The 25,885-nt window shown below is 37.9% G+C and overlaps 1 protein-coding gene across 1 annotated transcript in view; it reads right to left on the bottom strand.

Moving 5' to 3' along the window:
• LOC103112027 (selection and upkeep of intraepithelial T-cells protein 1-like) overlaps positions 1–17,264 on the bottom strand; it is a 41,784-nt gene extending 24,520 nt beyond the window's left edge. Inside the window, 3 exon segments of the mRNA XM_007521387.3 lie at positions 9,949–10,122; positions 10,125–10,268; positions 17,192–17,264. Coding sequence (XP_007521449.3) covers positions 9,949–10,122; positions 10,125–10,268; positions 17,192–17,264 — 391 coding nt within the window.
• Positions 17,265–25,885: the final 8,621 nt, after the last annotated feature.

Genomic DNA, 25,885 nt, shown 5'->3' with positions numbered 1-25,885 from the left:
TGTAATAAATGTAATTTCCTTAAGAATTTTTAAGAAAACGGAGACTACTTCTAAGCTTCATACTCTGCCCTTCTGAGAATGAATAAAATGTTAGAAAAAATATTTCTCTTTCTGAATATTTTTTCATTTTGTTTGAAGTTTGATATTTAATTCTGGAAGTGTCTCCTCTCCTGTACGCCATGGCATGTAAATTTCAGCTTATTTACTAAGCATTTCTTCCAATTTTAAATACTAGTAACAGAGAGAGATAGAAATACTTTGGCAGGCAAAAGCTTCTGAGTCCTTGAATCTTATTATGTACTATCCAGTCGTAACACCAAAAATTACGATTTAAGGAATGTTATGAAATTCGCCACGACTAGGAATGCTACCATTTCTAATACTAAAGTATTAAGGAATTTCTACAAAAGAGTAAAACATCAGTAGGTAGAGATTTGGACTATAGTTACTTAACTTTGAATTAAGTCTCTAACTATGAGCTAAACTGATACCAAATTACTTATATTCAGTCTAGCAAAAACTGGTTTAAGCACAATACAATTGGCTGGAAAAGACTTGGGACAAGGATAAGAAATATACCACATATGTATTTTTCCCTATAGAGATTTCCATTTAAGTTCTGGTTTCTGTCAGCTGTGAAAATGAACATACACATGCAATGAGGAGTAAAATATCAACCATTTTAAATGGTTGATAAATAATAAAATAAGACAATTTCCATGTATCACATGCCATTAAAAATGAAGAGCAGAAGTAATAGCACAAGAATAAGAGAAGGACTATGCTCACTGAAATATAGACTAATTCTTGTCACTATTTAAGGATTTCCCACTATCCCTGAAAGAGAATCAGATAAACTTTAAATTTATCACAACTCATTGGTGTTCAAAAATAGCTATTATTCCCCTAAGCCCATGAACCATAAGCTTTCTTTTCTAAGAGTGAGGCAGTGTTTGTTTTTTATTGTTTCTTTTTTCTAAATTAAACAAAAATGCATAATATTAAGCTTTCTTTTTCTGACTTGCAATTATCGCAAAAATGGACCATAATTGTGGCATATGAGTTAAGATTCTATTACCAAACCCAACTATTTAATTTATTTTTTTACTGGTATATCCCAATATCCCAGTGTGGTATTAGAATAACAGTTGTCTCAGAGAGACTCCATCTCCTTTTCTAAATAATATACTGTCAATTTATAAGAATAATATTCAAATCATTATATTTAAAACAGTATCTTTGCTTGTTTTGTGTATCTCAATTCAAAGATTATTGAATGATATATGTAATTTACACAAAAGTATTCACTGATACTCTTTCTGCTTTAAATTTATCTATAACATAATTCAATTGAAGGGGTTTTCTTGTTCCAATTTTATGCCTAAAAATTAAAGATTTTGACCCTGATTTCTTGTGTTCTACATGTCTACAAATACTAGTATAGCCTCTAGTGTAGGCTCTTCTACCTAAAAATTATAAAGTATGTATGCCTCTAATAATACCCATATATTCCTTAGCAGATTTATTGCTTGAAGAATATTGGGCATCTCATGAGGCATATAGAAATTGTGATAGATTATGAAGATGATATAAAACTCTGAGGATCTCTTCTTTGGCGAAGATCTGTCAGTGTCCTCTTTCCATTTATTAATGGGGCTATTTTTTAGTTTCAGAGTTTAATGAGGGTTTTTAAAATAATACTTTAGCTAATAGACCTTTTTCTTATGTTTAGCATATAACAGTCTTCTCTCATTCTTTATGGTGATGGTTCCCTTTGCTCTTCAGAAGGTTTTCAGTTTGATGTAGTCACATTTACTTATTTTTGCTGTTGGACTTAAGTTTTTGAAGATATTTTAGAAGCATAGATCATGATGTTTTCTGTCAATGGTTTCTTCTAGGGCCAACAGACATATGAATATATGTTCAAAGTTACCTATTGTCAGAGAAATGGAAATAAAGGCAATGATGAGATACTCATTTAATTCTGTGAGAATGTCATACTTCAGAAAGGATAGTAGTAAATGTTGTTGAGAATGTTGGGGGATAAAAGAAACATTTATACACTGCTAGTGAGAATGAAAAGTGATCCAACCCCTTTGGAGAGCAGTCTGGAGATTTCTTAGAATGCTAATAGTGAACAACCTTATGACTCAGCAACTCCTCCCCTGAAGATACAAACAAAGGAAGCAAAGCACCCATCCAAAGATATTTTTCTACACCTAGGCTCATAGCTGCACAATTTAGAATAGTCAAAACTCAGAAGAAATCCAGGGGTTCAATGAGAAATGAATTGCTAAGGAAATTGTGGCATTTGAAAAACATAATGGAATGCTACTCAGCTGTTAAAAATCATGAAGCCATATTCTTTCCCTCATCTTGGGTGGAGCTTGAAGGAGCCATTAAATGAGACAAGACAAAAATAGGATAAATACTGATGATATTACTTAGAGGTGGAACTTAAGATATAAAGACACAAAGGGAAAACTCAATTTGTGAACTGAATTTGGTGTATTACTCCAAAGCAAAGAACTCTGGGGAATGAATCCAGGTCCTGGAGCATGGTAACACATACACTCTACTGGATGTGCCACTACCTGGCCTCTCCTCAAAGGTCCCTAAAGAAGATTACTTAGTTTCAGGTATATCCCATGAGATTAGGCATATGTTCACATGTAACCATAAATTAAGGCAAAATATATACCTGAAAGCAAAAATGTACAATAGTCTGTAGTTAGTCAGTATATGCAGCAAGCAAGTACAAAGACCTAAAAAGAAGCTATAAAGTTCATTATGAAAAAGTGTCTACTTAGACTTAGATACCTTCCTCACCTACTGGATTCAATCCTTCAGCACTAAGACCCAGCAGTAACCTTGGTGGTAAGAAAGAAAGAAAGAGAGAGAGAGAGAAATAAAGAAAGAAAGAAAAAGAAAAGAAAAGAAAAAAGAAAAGAAAAGAAAGATAACAAACCTTGAATAAGGTTCTACCATTTGATTTGCTGATTTCTCAAGGGGCACAGTGATATTCAGTACTTACAGAATTATGTTTATTTTCATGTCCTTATATAGCTTCTATAAGACTTAAGAGTGTATCATCAGAGAAGCCTCCTGTGAATGTCATAGATTTGAAAATAGTTTTAACTTGATAAATCACTTATAGATTTGATAGTTAATGGCAAACATTTATTTTTATTTTGTGATAGTTCAACCAATTTTCCATTTAGATATTGCTATATTGCAGTTCTTTCCTCAAGTCTATAATTTTAAGTACACATAATTTTATAGTAGTGCAAAGAAATATAAATTTGAATATACAAATATATTGTGTTTACCCGCTACTTGACATTTATTTGAATATAAATAAAATGCTATGCCCACAGTTACTTGTATCTGAGCTTTTAGCCTATTTTTTTCACTGTTGTCTCTCTGTTCAGATTTTCAGTTGAGTCTTTTTTGCTTGTTCAGTTACTTTTCCCCCTCATCACTGGAACTTCACTGCTCCAGACAGACTTTTTCTTCCAACAGAGACAGAGATTGGGGAAGATGCGCAGCACTAAAACTTCCTCCTTATGATGGAGATTTGAGTCAAAGCTGGACTGAGTGCATGGCAAACCAAGTCCACTAGCCACGTCAGTTATTTTTTCTAGACCACTCATTCAATATTCACCCTGAATTGTAGAATATCTGTCAAGGAAGGAAAACTCACTTAAGGCAATGTACATTCACATCCCAAAAAGGACATGTAGTTTAAATTAGAACATTTTTGAGAACAGAATTGCTTAAAAAACATATCTTGAAAGACACAGCAAAGAAAACTTCGATTTAGAGACCATTAACTTGATTTATCTAACTTAATTCAATGACAAAGAAATCTCTGGAAGAAGTGAGTCAGCAAGGAATAGAGGCATTCTAGAAAGGACTTTGATATAATTTGCAAATAATCTCTGTGAAGCTGAAGAAAATATATATCTTGTTGAAAATATAATCAAGAATACCTTTTACCTCTGTCTCCCTGTACCCCATAATTTAGCTAACAGTAAATCATATATTGTATTTGTTTTGGGGAGTCTACTGCACAATAAAACTGATACTATGTCAAAGGCTCTTCAGAAATTGCACTGGGTTTGTAGAAATGTTTAAGCCTTGCTGAGTCTTTATGTATGTGCGGTAAGCTAATGGAGTATAGGAACTTGTGTGGTATACACAAAGCATAGAATTGCAATAATTGACTTTTAAATGAAAAAACTAAATTTGTTCAGTGAAAGACACAGAGATAGTAACTACATTAAAAAGCAGTGCAACAGACCAGTGAAACAGAATTGAAAGCCCAGAAATAAATCCCCACACCTATGGACATCTAATCTTTGATAAGGGGGCCCAAAGGATTAAATGGAAAAAGGAGGCTCTCTTCAATAAATGGTGCTGGGAAAACTGGGTTGTAACATGCAGAAGAATGAAACTGAAAAACTTTATCTCACCAGAAACAAAAATCAACTCCAAATGGATCAAAGACCTGGATGTCAGACCAAATACTTAGAGGAAAACATTGTTAAAACAGTTTCCCACCTACATCTCAAGGACATCATTGATGAATCAAACCCAATTGCAAGGAAGACTAAAGCAGAAACAAATCAATGGGACGGCATCAAATTGAAAAGCTTCTTCACAGCCAAAGAAACTATTAAAGAAACAGAGACCCCTCACAGAATGGGAGAAGATCTTCACATGCCATACATCAGACAAGAAACTAATCACCAAAATATATAAAGAGCTCAGCAAACTTAGCACCAAAAAAGCAAATGACCCCATCCAAAAATGGGCAGAGGCTATGAACAAAACATTCACCTCAGAGGAGATCCAAAAGGCTAACAAACATATGAAAAACTGCTCTAGGTCACTGATTGTCAGAGAAATGCATATTAAGACAATACTAAGATACCACCTCATGCCTGTAAGAATGGCATACATCAAAAAGGAGATATTTTTAAAAAGTGCTCTGGGGGGTCAGGTGGTACCGCAATGGGTTAAGTGCATGTGGCACCAAGTGCAGGGACCGGCATAAGGATCCCAGTTCAAGCCCGCAGCTCCCCACCTGCAGAGGATTGCTTCACAAGAGGTGAAGCAGGTCTGCAGGTGTCTTTCTCTCCCCTTCTGTCTTTTCCTCCTCTCTCAATTTCTCTTTGTCCTTCCCAACAAAAATGACATCAATAACAACAAAAATAATGATAACAAGGGCAACAAAAGGGGGGGAAAGCTCCACATTAGTTTTTATTAAAGAACTGCAATTTAAAGCCACTAGGAGATACCACTTCACACCTGTGAAAATAGGATACATCAAAAAGACATGAAATAAATGATAAGTGGTGGTGAAGGTGTGAGGGAAAATGAACTCTTTTACACTGTTAGTGGGAATGCAAACATCCGCAGCCCCATGGAAAACAGTATAGAAAACCTTTAAACAAACAAACAAAAAAATACCTTATGATGTAGCAATAACTCTCCTATTTATATATACAAAGGACATGAAACACATTTTTGGATGAGTGCATGCATTCATTTGTTAATAGTTACACTATTTACAACCTAGCTTTATGCTATTATAGATAGAATGGCACTTTTTGATTTTAATTTTCACATACATATTAAGACTATTTTTTATTACAATGTATAGCCAATCTGAGTCAGTCTGCAGGAATATTCCTTGTGCAATGAAAATAATGTATATTCATTTCTTTTGATGAGGACATTTCTGTTAATAGCAAAAAAGCAGTAACCATACCATTTCCTAGACTTTGTGATAACTATAGTGATTATTAGATGGAAGGAGGCAGGGCAATTGGCTTTGGTGGAGGCAGAGGATCTAGTAGAGGATCTACTGAAACTATACCCATGAAAACCCTGGCAGTCCCCAAGAATGGAGACACATGGTTAGTTCTACCTTCCTGGTTTGATTCTTTCTTCAATAGGAAGACATTTTTAAAAATGGGTGCCTGCAGCAATCCAGCAGGAACCGTCAGAAGCACCCTAAATGGAATTTCGAGGAGCTTTTTGGACTAGGACGCCCTCCGGGGACTCATGATACTACATGGTACTACATGGTGAGATCTGGATAATCTGGTTCAAGGTGAAAGAAGCAAAAACTGCCTACCGCTTTTCTGTCAATTCCCCCCTCATTGTTCTTTCTGAGTATCTTAAGTTTGCTGTCTGCTTTCAGTTGCGTTTCATAAGAGAGTGATTTGAATGAGTGAATTTTTGTATGACATTGACTTAAAAAAAAATGCTGGATGCAGCCATTATTTCTAGAGACACCCAGAAACAATCCAAAAATTGTTTTCTTCTCTTTTGATTTTTTACATCTTGTCATAAACGTGAACTGTTTAATCCTGAAAATTGAATGAGTATGGGTGGGGTAGATAGCACAATGGTTATGCTAATTATTATCATGCTTAAGGCTTCTAACCATGGTTCTTCTGTTTACCTTTCCACATTTTATTGAGTTTAAACTGTTTAAACAACCTTAAAATCATGTGCTCGCTTTGGAAAATCATGCTAGAAAGGACTTCCAATTATAATGGAGTTGTCAATTATAGTAAACTTCTAATCTGCTACAAGTTTTGTTTGACAAGTAAGTGAATTATAGCTGTCAAGTCTTCACATGAAAAAGCATCTGCTCAAATGAAATCCCCGGAAATCCATTTGGACCCCTATTCTCTGACATTGCCCACAAGATGGCACGACTACAGCAGCCCCCCCCCCCCGAAACCAATGATGTGACCTGGCACGACCTGAAGAAACAGATCCACAGACTCTAAAGCTCACTAAATACAGAAAAGAGGAATTCCAGTGGCTGACATTCCCCATCGAGACAGAAGTGCAGCGTTACATCCCCTGGCATTTCTTCAGTGGTCATCTTCTTTGGACTGACACTTCTATTGAACTTACTGGTACACCTCTTAGACACTTTATACAACTTTACAGCAGCTTCCCTTTATGCTGCTGGGTTTCTCAAAGACTGACTGCATCAGTCCATGGACTTTGCAGCCAGAGCCTTGGCACTCTATAGGCCACATCCCCTCACCTGCAGGCAATGTTCACAGAGGCAGGAACCCCTCCTTGCTGGGTCATGCCCACAGAGGCAGGAAACGATCTTTGAGGCAATAGATGCCCCCAGTGGCAAGAAATGCCCTTTTGCCTGCTAGGCACTGCCCTTTGAGGCAAGAAACACCCCTTCAGGCCTCCCCTTGGCATCACACTGATTATTGCTGCTCTCCTATTTTGTTCCTCCATGTCTTATGCCTGTTCTTTTGAAAACACCTGTACGATATAGGTTTCTATTCACCCCACACTCCTGAAACTTTTTTTAATTAATGGCCATTAATTAAAAAAGAAAGGGGGAAATGTTGGTGTGCTTCTAAGACCCCTTCTGTTTCATTGGTTTAACCCCCCCTGCTTAACATTGTATTCTATTTACATAAACCACTGTTAACTAAGCACCACCCTGCCTCCAGGGCATTGGTTTAATCCCACTGGTTCACGATGTCTTTTTCTCTTCCCCCTCTCCTAGTACACCCTGATTTTCACCAGTCTCTTTTCGCTCTACCCTTTCTATGTCACATCCTGTTTCCACCCTACTTGGCGAATATATATAATGACAGGATTGTGATTAGAGACAGCTTAGATTGTGCTGCGTTCCACATGAATAAAGATTGAACTGCGTACCACTCATCCATGAGTTCCTGATCGTCTCTCTCTACCACCCGCAAAGCTAGCCCGGCAAGCACTGCTCAGCTCTGGCTTGTGGTGGTACAGGGGATTGAACCTGGGATTTTGGAGCCTCAGGCATGAAAATCTCTCTGCATAACCACTATGCTATATCCCTCACCCTTATTTGTCTTCTCTATCTTCCTTTCACTCTCAATTCCTCTCACTCCTATCAAAATAAATAAATAAATGAACATTAAAATATCCTTTTCATAAAAATTTATGGAAAGAGGGGCCAGGTGGTGGCACATCTGGTTGAGCACAACTGTTACAGTACATAAGGACCCCTGCTCGAACCCCTAGTCTCCACCTGCAGAGGGAAAGCTTTGTGAGTGGTGAAGAAGTGCTGCAGGTGTCTCTATGTCTTTCTTCCTCTCTATCACCATTTCCCTTTCTATTTCTGGCTATCTCTCCCTAGTAAATAACTAAGAATAATTTTAAATTTTTTTAAAATTCAGGGCAAGAAATACCTTTTTTTTACTTATTTATTTATTTATAGAACAAAAAAGATAGGGAGAGTGAGAAAGAGAGACATTACAGCACTGCTTTACTGCTGATGAAAAGTCTAACAATACAAATGCTCCCATGTGGTGGCAAAGAGTTTGAACCCTGGTCCCTGAGCATGTTTAAGTGTGAATTATCTTCTGTCTCTCTCAGTATACTCTCTTATGCCTGTTGTTATTATTTATTTATTTATTTAGTCACTGGGAATTTGTGCCTACAAGATGACTTCACTGCTCTTGGTGGTCATTCTTTTTCATTTTTCTTTCTTTTATATCAGAGATGCCTGTTCTACTACTCATGAAGCTTCCTCCCCTGAAAGTAGAACTGGGGTCTTGAACCTCAGTCCCTGCACATGGTAAGGTGTGTACTCTATCAAGTGTACCACTGCCCAGCTCCTAGTTTCTTATTATTTCACCCTTTACAACTGTAAGATTAAATACTTGAGTGATCTGGACATAGCATAGTGGCTAGAGATCCAGATTTGCAGTTACAGGACACTACGTTTGATCCCTGGCATCAGATTTGCCAGAGTGATTCTCTCTCTCTCTTTAATGTAAATACACACACTTTAAAAGACTAAGTACGTTAATTAAAACTTGCTAAACAAACCACATGAAAATGGTACCCTTCAGCTTCACTATGCGGGTGAGACCTTTCCTTTCATAATATTCTCTTATTCCATCCCGGGTGGTTCACTTTCTAACAAAGTCCCAAAATCTAGATATAGACCAGGTTCTGTGAAAGAGAGCATAAGTTCACACATATCCATAAACTAGTGCAAAATATATACCTGAAAGCAGAAGTACATTAGAGTTTGCAGTGAGTACCCCACCAACACTTCCTCTTCACTATTCAAATCTTTGCTCAACAATTTGTTTGGCTTTGTATATTAATTCTCTTTTCAGCCACCAGGTTCCAGATGTCATCAGGATGCCGGCCAGGCTTCCCTGGACTGAAGACCCCACCAATGTGTCCTGGAGCTCTGCTTCCCCAGAGACCCACCCTACTAGGGAAAGAGAGGCAGACTGGGAGTATGGACCAACCAGTCAAAGTCCATGTTCAGTGGGGAAGTAATTACAGAAGCCAGACCTTCCACCTTCTGCAACCCATAATGTCCCTGGGTCCATGCTCCCAGAGGGATATAGAATGGGAAGGCTATCAGGGGAGGGGATGGGATATGGAGATTGGGTGGTAGTAATTGGGTGGAGTTGTACCCCTCCTATCCTATGGTTTTGTTAATTTATCCTTTCTTAAATAAAAAATAAAATTAAAAAAAAAGAATATGGTACGATGGTAGTCAGGTGGTAGCGCAGTGGGTTAAGCGCACATGGCACAAAGCGTAAGGATCCGTGGAAGGATCCTGGTTCCAGCCCCCAGCTTGCCACCTGCAGGGGAATCGTTTCACAAGTGGTGAAGCAGGTCTGCAGATGTCTTTCTCTCCTCCTCTCTGTCTTCCCCTCCTCTCTCCATTTCTCTCTGTCCTATCCAACAATGACGACATCAGTAACAACAACAATAAGAACTACAACAATAAAAAAACAAGGGCAACAAAAGGAAATAAATATTTAAAAATATATTTAAAAAAGAAAGAAAATGGTACAAAATACTGAAAAAATTTATGATACTCAGTTTCTATTGGGCTGAGAATCACAGATGTGTAGAAAGTCCCGAAGGATAAATACCTACCTGTGCCCTTCATGTCTGAGATGTTTTCATCAGAGAATTCACCATCCTTGAATAAGCAGTGGTACTGGCCATCATCCTCAACACTGACATTCAGGATCCTGAGGGTCACTTTACCCTCTTTAATGGATTCTTTCAGGAGCTCTGTCCGCTCCATACTTGGTAATAATTTTTCCAGTGAATGGGATGTGTGTAGCGATCCCAGAACCACCGTATCTCCATGTGTTCTGCACTTTGTGGTGGGGAAAGCTGGCAACTGAGCTCAATTCTTCCACCAAGTGGGGCTATAATTTGACTCTGTAAGCCATTCACTGTGAACTGTTCTGGGAAAGGAGAAGGGAACCAAAATTTAGAGCATGTGTTTGAATGCCTTCTCTGCAATGTTTAAATAATTATCCATATACACAACACACACAAATACACACCAGCATTACACATGTCACAGTGTAGCTTTGGTGGACATTCTACCACATTTAAATAGCTTACACATTGTAATTTCACATTAATTTAACAACATAATTTATTACAGATAATCTGAGCTCTTTTCTAGGAATCCATGGGAATTCATCACTTCCAAATAACACCTGCAGGATTGTCTTACTTTTCAGTACCATGCCTGTGAATTGCTAGTATTTTCCTTTTCTTTGATTATTTTAAAATAATTTCAAGGTTTGCAGACATCTATCACAGGAAGAAGAAAAATTATATTCTGTATCAACACTGTGTTATTAATCATTATTCCCCCTAATGAAATTATTTGAGAGAAAAAATAAGAAAATGATACATATTTTAATAACAATAGTTTCAAGAGAGAAATTTCATTAAATCAGGAAAAAAGAACATATGCCAATAAGTAAGTGTATTTCATTAAACTTAGTCATTAACAAAGGATTCTTCACTATCTAATCCTTAATTAATCGATGTTGAGTGACTGCTTTGCAAGGGAAATTCAATTATTTTCTAAGGTTCAGGGACTGAGTATATGCTTTTCAGTTAAAAATCAGAGATACACTCCCTGGCACCATACACATATACACATATTTGTGATCATTGTTTGTCGCCTGTTTCATGCAGGCAGCCTGCTCTGGTCAAGGGGTGACACACCACCACAAGGGCAACACACAACTGCAGGGAAACCAGTGGTGAGGGTGAATGTGCAGAGAAAGACACAAACCTCTGGGAGTGCTTCAGAGAGACAGCTAGTTTATTGTACAGGGGGTGGGATTAATATACTGTGGTTTAGGGAAGGGGAAGTAGTAGTGATCCAATCACAGAGCCACACCTCATACTATACCACCATGCCCATAGCATAAGACATATACGTCCCTAACAGGTGCTGGCCATACTCTTGGTCTTGACTTAAGGAACTTGTGATGAGGGAGTCTCCGCCCCCAGTCTGGAATCTAGGTGCCATCTTTGGTCCACATGATCGAGAAGGGATACGCTTACCACCTCTCTTGGGGAGGGCTCAGTCTACCCTTTCAAGACTGGATGTAGAAATGATAGGCCTTGACCCAGCCCGGGGGTGGGGTGGGAGGTGTGGGGTGTCTATCTCTCCCACAATTGCTTTATAATTTAAGTTCAAACTGATTTTGACACCAGATCAATTCATCTTTTCTTCAATTATTGTTCACTACAGAAAACCCTGAAAAATGACATCTACTCATGGCAGGTGAATTTTCTTATTTGGTAGAGCATCAGACTTGCATGACTGAGGCTCCTGGTTCAATTCCCAGCATTAAAAATATCAGAAGGTGTTCTAACTCTTCTCTTTTTATTTCATGTGAAATTTTCTTAACGGGCCAAATAAATTAATTTTAAAAACACTGTTTTTCTATCCCTTACAGGATTATACAACACCTTGTGGAATTTCTCTGAGAGGTAGTTCTACTCTAGCTACCCTATGATTTTATCCATTATCCATGTATTATTTTACTTTGTAGACTAATGGAAAAGTAACAGTTTAGTAACCCATTTATGAGTAATTTCTAAATAACAATAGTTTTTTTTATCAATTTATTAGAAGATTAGTGGTTTAAGGCACACATTATAAGTTCTCTACAATTAAGTAGCAATTTGAAAATCAGTATGGCATAATATACAAAATTTATCTAATTTAATCATTCTTTGTTTAAATTTTGATTTTAAAATTATATCATCATCCTTTTATTGTTTATAATTACTCCTATTTTTTATCACCTTTAGTTACTTACACATAATGATTTGAAATTGATTGTGCACAGTTTTGTGAGGAACAATCACAAGCCTGAATGTGAGTTTGTCTTGGAGCAGTTCTTCACAAAGATTTTTTTTTTCATGAGGTATGGAGATTTTACTTGTTTGTGTTATCACTGAGTCACCTCCTTATGCCAAATTTTTCATTTTTTTATGGGGAGAGAGGACAGGAGAAAGAGAGCAAGAGAGAAGAGCAGAAAATATGGAAAGAGGGAAGAGGGGCTGGGAAGTGGTAAACCAGTTGAATACACATGTTATCATGTGCAAGGACCTGGGTTCAAGTACCTGGACCCCACCTGAAAGGGGGAAGTTTCATGAATAGTGAAGCAACTCTTCAGATGTCTCTTTTTCTCATTCCCTATCTTCCCCCTTTTTTTCATTTCATTTCTGTTTCTAGTTAAAATAAATAAATAAATAAAACAAATTTTAAAGGAAAGAGAAGTAAGGTAACAAAGTATCACTCTACAATCCATGAAGCACTTCTGTGCCACGTGGTGTCCTCGTGTGGCTTTGGGCTCAAACATAAGACCTTGTGCAAAATAAGATGTGTATTTTATTGTGTGAGCTATCTCCTGGACTTTGTTGTTGTGTTTACTGGGGCTTCACCTCTCTGAGTCAACTTTTTCAGGTAGATAGATGATAATTAATAGAGATAGATAGGTATGTCAGCAGGCAGGTAGGTAGATAGATAGATAGATAGATAGACAGATGATATATAGGTAGATAGACACATAATAGATAGATAACCAGCATGAAAGGGTAAAGTTTTTTTTTTCCACATACATGACTGAGGTTTGAGCCTAGTCTCCTAGTACTGGAGGGAGCTTCAGTACTGTGTGTCTTTATTTGCTGGTTATCTAACCTAAATTGCCATTTACATAGAAAGTATTTCTATACTATCTCTATTTATTGGGAGATTAATGGTTTACAGTACAGTTGTTGACACATGGGTACAGTTTTTTATCTTGCCATTCTTCTTCTAGCGTTTGCCCTTCTTCCGTAGCCAGTCAACAGCAGCAGGTTGAGCGTGATGTAAAGTTTCGAGACCTCCTTTGAATCTGGAAAGGTGGCAGTCGTTGACTATGTGGGTCATAGTTTGTCTGTAGCTGCAGAGGCAGTTCGGGTTGACTCTGGCTCCCCAGCGGTGGAACATAGTGGTGCACTGGCCATGGCCTGTTCGATAGCGATTGAGGAGGGCCCAATCATAACGTGCTAGGTCAAAGCCGGGTTGACGCTTGCAGGGGTCTGTGATGAGGTGTTTGTTCTTTACCTCAGCTGACTGCCAGCTCTGTTTCCAAGAGACTGGAACAGAGAAGTTCAGTGTAGGCGTAGGGGACCAGATTGGGTGATGAGACGTCAAGCGTTGAACAGGGTGGGCGAAGATATCTGCGTATATTGGCAGGTCCGGTCGAGCGTAATCTGGGTGACAAGTCTAGCAGATGGAAACTTGTCTCAAGTGGCCTCCCCCAGGGCTCTGTTCTGGCTCCTACGCTATTTAATATTTACATCAATGACCTCCCAGAAACTTCTTCAAGGAAGTTCATCTACGCCGATGACATCTGCTGTGCAACTCAGGCATCCAAGTTCAACATCCTCGAGGAAACACTCACGAAAGACATGTCTCTGATATCTGATTACTGTAAAAAATGGCGACTAATCCCTAGCACTGCAAAAACGGTATCATCTGTTTTCCATCTACACCATGCCTTGGCCTCGTGTGAGCTTAATGTGCAGCTTGGCGGTACGAGAATCCGGTGTGAAGGCCAGCCAGTCTATCTTGGCGTTACTCTCGATCGCACTCTGTCATTTCACAAACATCTCATAAAAACTGCAGCAAAGGTGGGCGCAAGGAATAACAGCATTGCAAGGCCAGCTCCTCATGGGGCGCGAGCACTTCCACACTACGATCATCATCTCTGGCATTATGCTCTTCCACTGCAGAATACTGTGCCCCAGTATGGTTCCGTAGCCCCCATGTCGATTCCAAATTATCTTGCCATAATAGGTGTCTTCACAACATTTTCAACCTCCAATTTAGGTCCTTTTCCATCATCATATACCAGGATCTCAAAGGGATCTCATACCATATTCGTTTTTCTTTTTTGGGCTTATCGCACTTAGTAGGATTCCTTCATGCTCCATCCAAGAAAAAGTGAAAAATATGACTTCATCATTCTTAATAAATGAGTAGTATTCCACTGCATATACTTTCTTTGCAACTCATCTGTTATTGGACACGTAGGTTGCTCCCATGTTTGGGCTATTAAAAATTGTGCTGCCAATTTGTAATAGCCAAAACCTAGAATCAACCCAGGTGTCCAACAACAGATGAATGACTGAGCAAGTTGTGGTATGGAGTACTACTCAGCTGTAAAAAATGGTGACCACTGCTTTCAGAGCCGATCTTGCATGGACCTTGAAAAATTCATGTTAAGTGAAATAAGTCAGAAATGGAAGGATGAATATGGGATGATCTCACTTCCAGGCAGAAGTTGAAAAACAAGATCAGAAGAAAAAAAAAACCGCAAGTATAATCTGAAATAGAATTGGCGTATTGCAACAAAGTAAGAGACTCTGGGGTGGGTGCTTGGGGAGAATACAGGTCCAAGAAGGATGACAAAGGACCTAGTGGAGGTTGTATTGTTATATGGGAAACTGGGGAATATTATGCATGTAGAAACTATTGTATTTACTGTTGAATGTAAAACATTAATTCCCCAGTAAAGAAATTTAAAAAAAATAGGAAAGCTATCAGGGGGAGGGCATGGGATACAGAGTTCTGGTGGTGGGAATTGTGCAAAGTTGTACCACTCTTATCCTATGGTTTTGTCAATTTTTCCTTTTCATAAATAAAAAATTTTTAAAAATAAATAAAAATAAAAAATAAAAATTGTGCTGCTATGAGTACAGGTTCACATAGATCTCTTTGGATGGATGTGTTTATTTCATAAAAATATATCCCCAGGAGAGGAATTGTCAGACCATAGGACATGTCAATTTTCTCTTCTATTCTTTTCTCTTCTCTCTCTCTTTTTTTTATTGGTGTGGTTTGTGTTTTTCTTTCCTGTCATCTTTCAGTTGTTGTGTTGTGTGAGGTCAAGCCACACTAAACCAAAGTCCTTTCACAAATGAAATCACAAACCTCAGACAGGACAACTGTAACAACAGAAGCAAAGATTAATGCAATTCTCCCAAAACTAGCTAGCCAAGCAACACCTCCACTTCAAAAACAAAAAAACAAAAAAACAAAAAAAGACAAAGCAAGAATAGACAGTTATGAAAATAAACTATCAAATATAAATTCTAGAGATAGTGGGATTAGAAAGGAAAGGAAAAAATGGAGAGAGAGAAAGAATCCATTCCGAGTGAGACTTCTTCCACAAGATAATTCACAAACAAGTCTCAGCCTCCTTGGAGAGCCCATGCCAGGTGTTGTCTCCAAGCTGCCATCTTGGATCTTCCCTTTTATTTTCATTTTTTCACATTTTTTATAATATTTTACTTATTTATTAATGAGAAAGATAAGAGGAGAGAAAAAGACATCATTATGGTATATGTGTTTTCAGGGATTGAACTCAGGACCTCATACTTAAGAGTTTAATGCTTTATCCACTGCACCATCTCCTGGACCATGACATATGAATTTTCTTCTAAAAATTAGTAAATATTCATTTTATATAAAACTGTCCAGTGTACTTTTATTGCTTAGATTAACAAGGGTTTTATACTGATCACTCATAATTATATCCTTTTTATGTTCTTGAGGTAAGTTTAAACTTTCCCTTTAAAAAAAACTTATCAGAATACTGCTCAACTCTGATTTATGGTGGTGTAGGGGATTGAACCAGGGAATTTGAAGTCTCAGGCATCAGAGTGTCTTTGCATAACCATTATGCTAACTACTCCCACTCTAACAGATCCCTATCTCCACTGTCACTGGTCATCTCCATCAGGAACCACATAATGGATCCCTCTATGGGCCCCTACAGGACCTTGCCCTCAATGTGGTTCAACAACAGTAGGAACTGCCCCATTCTCTAAAGGGAGATTGGGCCAGCATACCGAACATACTCTACCACTAAAAAATTAATAAATAAAAAATTTTAAAAAAAGGAAGATGGGTCCTGCAATGAGTGCATCCCAGAATGTTCCTAGCTGTGACCACAGAATGCAAGCTCAGAACTACAGGGATGCAGAAGTTACACAGGTTCCTGCACTGAATAAGAGCCCCAGATAAAATTGATGACCTCATTACAGTTAACAATATTTATATACTTTACCCATATTTGGGAGCTATTCTTTTCCCTGATACAGCCTTCTAATATCATTTCCAACTCTGACACCATTTTCCCAGACAATACCTTTGGTCCACCTGCATCTTAGCTGTTGGGCTAATCAAAAATTAATAGTCATGGGCCCCTTGGAATATACTTAAAGTAGACGTACTAGTTTTTCCCAAAATGGAGACCCCAAATATCATCTGCTCTATTCTTACCTTTAGGTTCCTGGTTATTAAACAATTTGTTTTGCTTTATATCTTAATGCTTTTTCAGTAACCTAGTTGCAGATGATGCCAACCTGACTTCCCCAGGAAAACTACCTCCCCAATGTACACTGGACCCCCACCTCTTCATAGGCCTGCTAGGGAAAGAGAGAGACTGGCTGGAATACGGATGGACCCGCCAATGCCCATTCCAAATGGAGAAATAGTTACAAAAGCCAGACCTTCCACCTTCTGCACCCCATAATGATCCTGGGTCCATGCTCCCAGAGGGATAAAGAATAGGAAAGCTATTAGGGGAGGGGATGGGATATGGAGTTTTGGTGGTGGGAATTGTGTGGAATTGTACCCTTCTTATCCTGTGGTCTTGTCAATGTTTTTTTTATTTTATAAATAAAATTTAAAACACCTGAGGATTGAAGATCAAAAAACAATGATCCTTCATTTGGTATCATTTTTTTTCATACAAGATATTACCATGGCTTATAGGAGTGGACAAGAGCTTCATACCTGAACTTGCTGTCATTTGCAAGAGTATCATAATAGCTAAGCATCTGGAGAAAGATAATTTTGTACTTTCCATTACAACCTGTGAAAAAAGCGGATCAGGTTAAGAAACTATGATTACAATATTAAGGTGCCCCCCACCCCCAACACAAATACAACCACCATAGTTGTCATAAAATCCAAGAGGCAGTTTGACTAACTTTTTTTTTCACAAGTTCATATAATTTTAATTGGATACTGATAATATCCAATGGCCATTTATGTCTTATCATAGCACTGAACCAAGAGTCAAAAAAAAAAAAAAAGATCAGTGAAGGGCTGGAGAGACTGATCCAGATAGGTGTCTGCACCACTAGTAATAGTTAATATAAAACTGAGGAACCAGGAGGTGTTACACCTGGGTAAACATTTACTTTATAGTGCACAAGGACCCTAGTTCAAACCCCTGGTTTCCACCTGCAGGAAGGAAGCTACATGAGTGGTGAAGCAGGGCTATAGGAGGCATTCTCTCTCTCTCTCCCTCTCCCTCTCCCTCTCCCTCTCCCTCTCCCTTTCTATCTCCTCCTCCCCTCTAAATTTCTATCTCCCCCTCCCCTCTCAATTTCTCTCTGTCTCTATCCAATAATAGACAAATAAAAATATAAAAAAGAAAATTGAAGGAATTTGAAAAAAGTTCAAACAATTTAAGGGGCTGGGAGATGGTACACCTGGTTGAGCTCATATGTGTTACTATGTGCAAGGATGCAGGTTCAAATCCCTGGTCCCCACCTACAGGAGAGAATTTCATGAATGGTCAAGCAGTGCTGCAGGTGTCTCTCTTCTCTGCCCCTTCTTTCTCAAATTCTCTCTGTCTCTATCCAATAAATAAATAAATAAAATATTAAAAAATTTTAAAACTAAGATCCACATAAACAAATATTTGAAGGGCCCCACCAAATTAAGAATTTCATGCAGCTTCTGATTGAAAGTGATGATGATAAAGACAGGTACAGTAACTCACCTGGAAGTGTCAGGCTTGCCAAGTACATGGCCCAGATATGAGTCACTGGCATACCATCAGAAGTAGGGAAAGTTTTGATGTTGTGATGTCTTTCCCTTTCTCTCTCTCACTCTTTCTTTCTCTCTTTCCCCATCTGCCTTTTTCTCTATATAGATATATTTGAAAACAGTCCTCCTGGAGTAGTGAAATTGCACATGTTTGAGACTCCGGTGTAAAAGAGAAAGAAAAAAGAATGAGAAGGAAAAAGAAAGAGAAAGTAAATATAAGACTGAATGAGCAGTGGAAGAAGGTAAATAGAATGACTTTGTTTATATAGTTTTGTTATTAGCTGGGTCTATAACAACTATTAATATTTATATATTTTTTATATTGCCACATCACAGCTTAGAAATTCTGGTTGAAAGAATATTGTACAACTGGAACTAAGCACTTTATTATTATGTGAATGGAAAATAACAAGCAGTAATCATACTTTATTCTGATTAAACAAGACTCCAGAAATTGAGCCTATACTTACTCACTGTGACACAATACTATGGGTTAGACTTCAAATAATGATACAAAGAAGAATTGAGAATAGCTTTTCTTTCAAGGTGGTAGGGACTTCTCAAATCACATATTTTTGGAACCCCTCAATTTAAGTAGTCTTCAAATACTAGTCTGCCACCTCTACAGAAAAGTAGGCAAAAGATACATCCCAGAAGTTACAAGGAAGAAAAGACAAAAAATAAATAATAATAATCATATACAGAGAAAATTGTGTCATAAAAATCTTACACTTACTTAAGTACAATGACCCCAAGTCAGATCTATCTTGTCACAAGATACAGAGTCCCAGATAGAGTCACCTGAAGTTCTGACAGCAGCAGAGTTGATGAGGACCAAACAATCTTCCAAAATCCTTTCTCACTGCTGCCATTTCTTATTGAAACATGTTTCTGCAATCCTAGCTTTACGTCCCTTTTCAAGGGGAATTCCAAGGAGACTTGCTGTCTTTGCCAATTCAGTGATTGCACCTGGCATCACTATATTGACATCACAAGTGCTAACATGCCTCACTGTGGAAGGAAACAACTTATGACCTGACTTATACATTCCAAGTAGTCTTTGCCAAATAAAAGAACCAATATCAAGAAACACAATTTGCATTTTATCCTTAGGAAAATGGGGGAATTGCAAAAGCACAAACACAAGACAATAAATTAGGATTAGGCATTTGAGGAAAATTTCAACAAGGTCATATGCTGAGTGACACCTTGAAAGAAAATGAGCTGTTACCCCAGTTAAGAAAAACAGCAACTTAGATCATCCAAGCTGAAGTACTAGTAGCTTGAAAAGAAACAAGAGAAGAAGGTAAATTCAGAAAGCCTCAAGTAGTATACTATGGATATAAAGAGATATATGATTAGAGAATGATATATGATCTATAGAGAGAAATAGGATCTATGGCCATACCATCCTGAACATGCCGGATCTTGTAAAGAAATAGGTAAAATGATGAAGTTTGTGACTATAAGGAATGTACATATAGTACATCCATATACATATATACACACATATGCAAAATTCTCATATAATATAGATAACACCTATGCATGATTATTATCTTATATCCACATAAATAAGCTTTGAACATGTGAAGAAAACTATTTATAATTAAATATACTTAAATATGCATGCTTATATATACATAATAATATTTATATTTAAATGTTTACATGCACATATTTAACTATGTATGAAATGTACAGATATAAGTATTGTATATGTATTTGTTTATGTATATTTATAAAGATATAACTATGTTATATATAGACAATACAAACATATATGAATATATATTCATGTAAATATATATGATACACATTCATACATACATATATATAATCAGGAAATATTACAGGGAAAATTCTAACTGAACTAGAAGATTATCCAAAGCAGAACTGGAACATCTGCTTTTTTATTTAGGATATAGAATTGGGAATGAAAGAGTTACTCACCAGGTAGAGTGTCTTCATTACTGTGCAGGTTACTCAGGTTTAAGTCCTAGCACTACATAAGAAGAGCTAGGGAAACAGGGAAGCTTCAATGTTGTGGTATCTCTCCTCTCTGTTTGTCTCTCTCACTGTCTCCTGGGTGAATAAAAGATAATGAAATGAAATAAAAAAGTAATAAAATCATATGTGTGTGATAACCCAGTGATGTCTGTGTCTGTGTCTGTCTATGTCTATGTCTGTCTATTTAACAGAATGAGAAAATTGAATATTTTGAGGTTGTTTCCCAAATTTTGACATTTGGTTAACTAGATTAAATAATATGCTAGTTACAAATCTATTTCCATAGCAATATTTCACCATTTATTACACTTTCCAGTTCCTGTTATCTATGATAATTTTTTTCCCTCAGTGATGCTTTACTTCTTCTTCTAGCGTTTGCCCTTCTTCAGTAGCGAGTCAACAGCGTCAGGTTGAAAGCTGTCAGGAGCTGCTTGTTGCTGGCTTTGAAAGTGACTGGGATCCATGTGTATTCAGTAGGCTAGGAAGGATCGTCAGTTTCCCCAATGAATGGGTACTCACGGGATGTTTTACTGAGCTGGGCTGACACTGTCAGATGGAGACAAGAGACATACAGAGAGAAGAGATATCATGGCACCAAACTATTCCTTATTATTCTAGTACTCACATGTGGTAGACCAGGGTCTAGAACTAGATCAAACACATGGTAAAGAAAGCAGCCTCCAAGATGACTTTTAGATAGCCCCAGTTTCCATATTTATAAATTTGACGATTAAAGATGTTTTTGGCATTTAAAAAATTCCCCCATATTGTTTATTGCACAAAGACTAGAAACTAATCCTTTGTAGCTAATAAGAATGTATGTGACATTAAATATTTGTTTAATTATTTATTATTTTATTATTTTTTTTATTTCCTTTCTTTTTTTTTTAATTTTTTATTTAAGAAAGGATTAATGAACAAAAACATAAGGTAGGAGGGGTACAACTCCACACAATTCCCACCACCCAATCTCTATAACCCACCCCCTCCCATGATAGCTTTCCCATTCTCTAGCCCTCTGGGAGCATGGACCCAGGGTCGTTGAGGGTTGCAGAAGGTAGAAGGTCTGGCTTCTGTAGTTGCTTCCCCGCTGAACATGGGCGTTGACTGGTCGGTCCATACTCCCAGTCTGCCTCTCTCTTTCCCTAGTAGGGTGTGTCTCTGGGGAAGCTGAGCTCCAGGACACATTGGTGGGGTCTTCAATCCAGGGAAGCCTGGCCAGCATCCTGGTGGCATCTGGAACCTGGTGATTGAAAAGAGAGTTAACATATGAAGCCAAACAATTTGTTGAGCAATCATGGATCCCAAGCTTGGAATAGTGGAGAGGAAGTGTTAGGGAGGTACTCACTGCAAACTCTAGTGTACTTCTGCTTTCAGGTATATATTTTGCAGTAGTTTACGGATACGTGTGCACATAAGCTCTCTCTCACAGAAACTGGTGTATATCTAGGTTATGGGACTTTGTTAGAAAGTGAACTACCTGAGATGAAATTAGAGTGTACTATAAAAAGAAAGGTCTCACCCGAGTAATGAAGCTGAAGGGTTGTCATTCCACACGTGAAGTCTCTGGATACAGTCTGAGGTGAAGCATGTTGAGGTGGCAATCGTTGTGTTGATTAGGTTGTGATCGACGGATGCAATATTATTTGGTTTGGATTGGGAGAGGCATATGGGAAAGTGGGCCCTATCCAATGGTTCCAGGACTGGGGGAAGTAGGGGCTCTATAGTGGAGATGTGAGATTCCTGCTGTCTTAGGGTTCAAAAAAACAATCGATAGTTAATGTTATCATCACATTATTTGTTAATTGGGTTAACTTTGAAAAGTCCCTTTGTTATGGTTTGCTGTACAGTATCCAGTATCTTATACATAGCTGTGCTATTGGATGCTTCTAATCTACTTGGTCTAGGCTTTTGAGAGAGTCCGCATATCAAGTGGTGAGGGATAGGCATGCAGCTTCCTGGGCCAGTGGGGGGTGGGAGTGGGCGGGAGGGATGGGTCACAGTCCTTTGGTGGTGGGAATGGTGTTTATGTACATTCCTAGCAAAATGTAGACATATAAATCAGTAGTTAATTAATATGAGAGGGGGAAAATCAATTGTATGTCTCAAAGTTTCTCAAAACACAAACTGAATCTTTTTAATATATAGGCTGTGTATTTGATATGTTTAATTATTTATATCATGCTGGAGATAGAAATCAGGGATTAGCTGATTCATCTGACCACTAAACCACATTCCTAGTTCATTTTTTCTTTTGTTTTTTATGTGACATGATGTTCCCCCCCCACTTCCTTCTATAAATCATTTTGTTAGGAAGATATTGGTTTTCAGTGTGGTTGTTGACATATGTCTCATTTCAGTGTGTTAAGTGTTTACAAAATAGTTTCACCCCGAACTTAGGTACTTTTCCACTATCATATGCAGGGCCACAACTCCCTCTCCAACCTTCCTTTCTTCTCTTCCACAATTATAAGCTATGGTGCAATATACCATACCCAGTCCACATTTCATGTTGTGTGTTTCCCTTTCTTTCTTAATTTCCACCTACGGTGAAATCATTCAATATTCACCCACCTCTTTTTGGCTTATCTTCTTTAGCATGATTGATTCCTTTCTTGTGAAAATCAATTTGGAGGGTTCTCACAGTACTAGAAAAGGATTTATTCTATGACCCAGAAGTTATTCAAAGGAAGCAGCACCACCTATCCAAAGAGATTTATGTACACTTATGTTTGTAGTAGAAAAATTTGTAATAGCAAACTTACAAACAACCCAGATATCCTGTGACCACAGATGAGTGGTTAATAAATTTACAGTATACATACAAGTGGAAATTGAACTCAGAGGTATAGATTATTAGAAAGAGAACATAAATGTTAATTCACTGTTCTTGGAATTCTACTATTTTTGCTTTCATTTGGTGTCAGATATCAAGCCCAGGTGTCACTCATGTAAAAAAGAGGCTTGGCGCCTAATTGTGGCACACCTGGTTCAATCCTCATCCCCACCTGCACGGGGAAGCTTCATGAGCAGTGGAACAGGGCTGCAGGTATCTCCCTCTCTATCTCCCCTCCCTCTCAATTTCTCTGTTCTATCAAATACAGTAAAGTTAAAAAGTTTAAAAATAAATAAATAAATAAAACAGAGGCTCTAAAGCTGAGTAACCTAACACTTGACATTTTTGCTGGACTTAATGACAGGAAGAATTCTAAATAGTAGAGTTTTCTTAATTGGAAGTGTCAAATTAATTCCTAACTTCTATTGACTCTGGCATTAGATAACTATTATCATCCTCTAGCTCTCCATGCGAGGCTGTTGTGTTTAAAAATGTAAGCTTCATCTTCAGATGAGGAATGAGCTCATGTGTTATTATTTCCACTAATGAGACCACTTGGCTTTACTCTCAGTCTACAGCGCAAGAACTTCAACATGATTGATGAGAAGCCTCCAATAAAAGTAGGAAGACTTTTCTCAACTACAGAAGTTTCTGTGCAATGATAGTACAGCAGACTCCTGCTCCTGAGGCCCTGGAGATGCCAGATTCAATCTCCTGCCACCACCATTAGCCAGAGTTGAGCACTACTCTGTTCTCTCTTTTATGCTTGTCTCTCTTTCATAAAAATCAATATCATAAAATGTTTCTTAGATTGTTTACATAAATAATAAGTACAAAAGGAAAGGAATGGTGAATAAAACCACATCTAAATTTAAATATCTTCTCATTCAAACACAACGCTAGTGTTTTTTGACTTCTGCTTTCATCTGTAAAGTTGGAGTGTTTCTCCAAATCTAGTTACAAAGAAAAGTTTTATAAGAAGTAAACATTGTTTCTGAGTTTTCATGGAAAAAGAAAGTAACCCAAAATTCCCAAGAATATAAGCTGCAAGCACTGATTTCCTAGATCAGAACACAGAAGAGTCAATCTAAAAACTGGTGTAAAGAGATGACCTAAAATTCTGATATATAGATAAAAAGCAAGTGTGGACTAGTGTGAATATATAGATTCCTAGGAGATGTAGACACAGAGGAAGTTTGCACCCACTTACAGGATCTATACTGCAGAATTCAGTTAGCATTTATAAAAATGATTGAAGACAGGGCAAGAGACTGGAAAATCCTTCCTGTGACTGAATCTGCAGAAAGGGTACTTTACAGCTGTCTGGAAAAACAGAAACTACAAATAGATCTTCTCCCTATGAAGCATAGATACTAAGATGACAGAGGTTCAAAAGAAAAAAAACTTGTGAAACCACAGGTCAGAAGTAAAGACTGATTAAGGGAGTAGAAACATTTCTTTCTACTGGGGATAAGGCGCAGGGGGTGGGAAGGGGCAGGCTTTAAACCTGTAAAGACAACTCTTACTGGAGAAATTTGAGGACTGGAGGACTGGAGAAACTGGAGGACAGAATATCTGGGAAACCCTGCCCACATGAAACCTAAACATATAAAACCTTCCCGTGTGTGAGACAAACTAAGACAGTAGAGAACACACTTCCATCCCCCAAACCAGGGTAGCAAGTTTTAAGCAACAAGTGATAGCAGGTTACTATTAAGGGAGGAACCAGAACACAGAGACTTCTCTACTATGAGGATCAAAGTAAATCTGACAACTTGGGTAGGACAAGCATGTTGAGAAAAAAATCTTCTAGCAAACCAGTGCCTACTCCCCAGCACACAGTAGCACTAGAGGAAGTTGAATAAAGTAGTTCATTGAGGTCAACTATAACACAAATTTCTTGGTATCAAAATGGTATAATTTGAGGTAGCATTGATGAAACTGAAGGACACTATGCTAAGTGAGATAAGTCAGATAAAGATAGACAAATATGGCATGATCTCACTTGTATGTGGAATTTGAAAAATCAAAGAATAGAATGGTTATTGCCAAGGATGCCAGTGATGGCGAGATATCCAATGTCACATTAAGTCAAACTATTTTCAAAATGATTCCAGTGATTAAACTGCTACTAGGTGAGAATTTGCATTTTATTTCAGATAGAAATAGAAGTGGAAAGAAACAGAAAAAGGAGAGCTAGCACAGCATTGTTCTCCCATCTATGGTGGTCCGCTAGTTATCATTCATGGTGCTCCCATGCAACACCATGTCTCTAACCAGTCCTCTTGTGAAAAGTTGTGCACTTTGTCAGGTAAGCTGTCTCCTGGTTCCTTAACTTGGATACACATGCATATCAGATTTCAGGCTCAGGGGGGAAAAAGAAAAAAGAAAAAAAAAACTAATATAGCCATAGGCCCTTTGGGATATAACTAAAATATGCCTACTAGCTATCTACAAAATGGAGGACACAACTCTTCATCTGCACTATTCCAGCCTTTAGGTACATAACTATCAACAATTTGTTTGACTTTGTATGCTAACTCTCTTGTCAACCACCAGGTTCCAGATGCTAGCATGATGCTGACCAGACTTCCTTGGACAGACAACCCCACCAGTGTGTCCTGGAGCTCTGCTTCCCTAGAGCTCCACCCTACTAGGGAAAGAGAGAGGCAGACTGGGAGTATGGATCGACCTGTCAACACCCATGTTTAGTGGGGAAGCAATTACAGAAGCCAGACCGTCCACCTTCTGCATCCCATAATGCTTGGGTCCATACTCACAGAGGGTTAAAGAATAGGAAAGCT

The sequence above is a fragment of the Erinaceus europaeus genome, chromosome 13 (assembly GCF_950295315.1).
Source record: "Erinaceus europaeus chromosome 13, mEriEur2.1, whole genome shotgun sequence".
Taxonomy (NCBI): Eukaryota; Metazoa; Chordata; class Mammalia; order Eulipotyphla; family Erinaceidae; genus Erinaceus; species Erinaceus europaeus.
The sequence above is the reverse complement of the archived record's forward strand: the minus strand, read 5'-3'. Positions and strand labels throughout refer to the sequence as shown.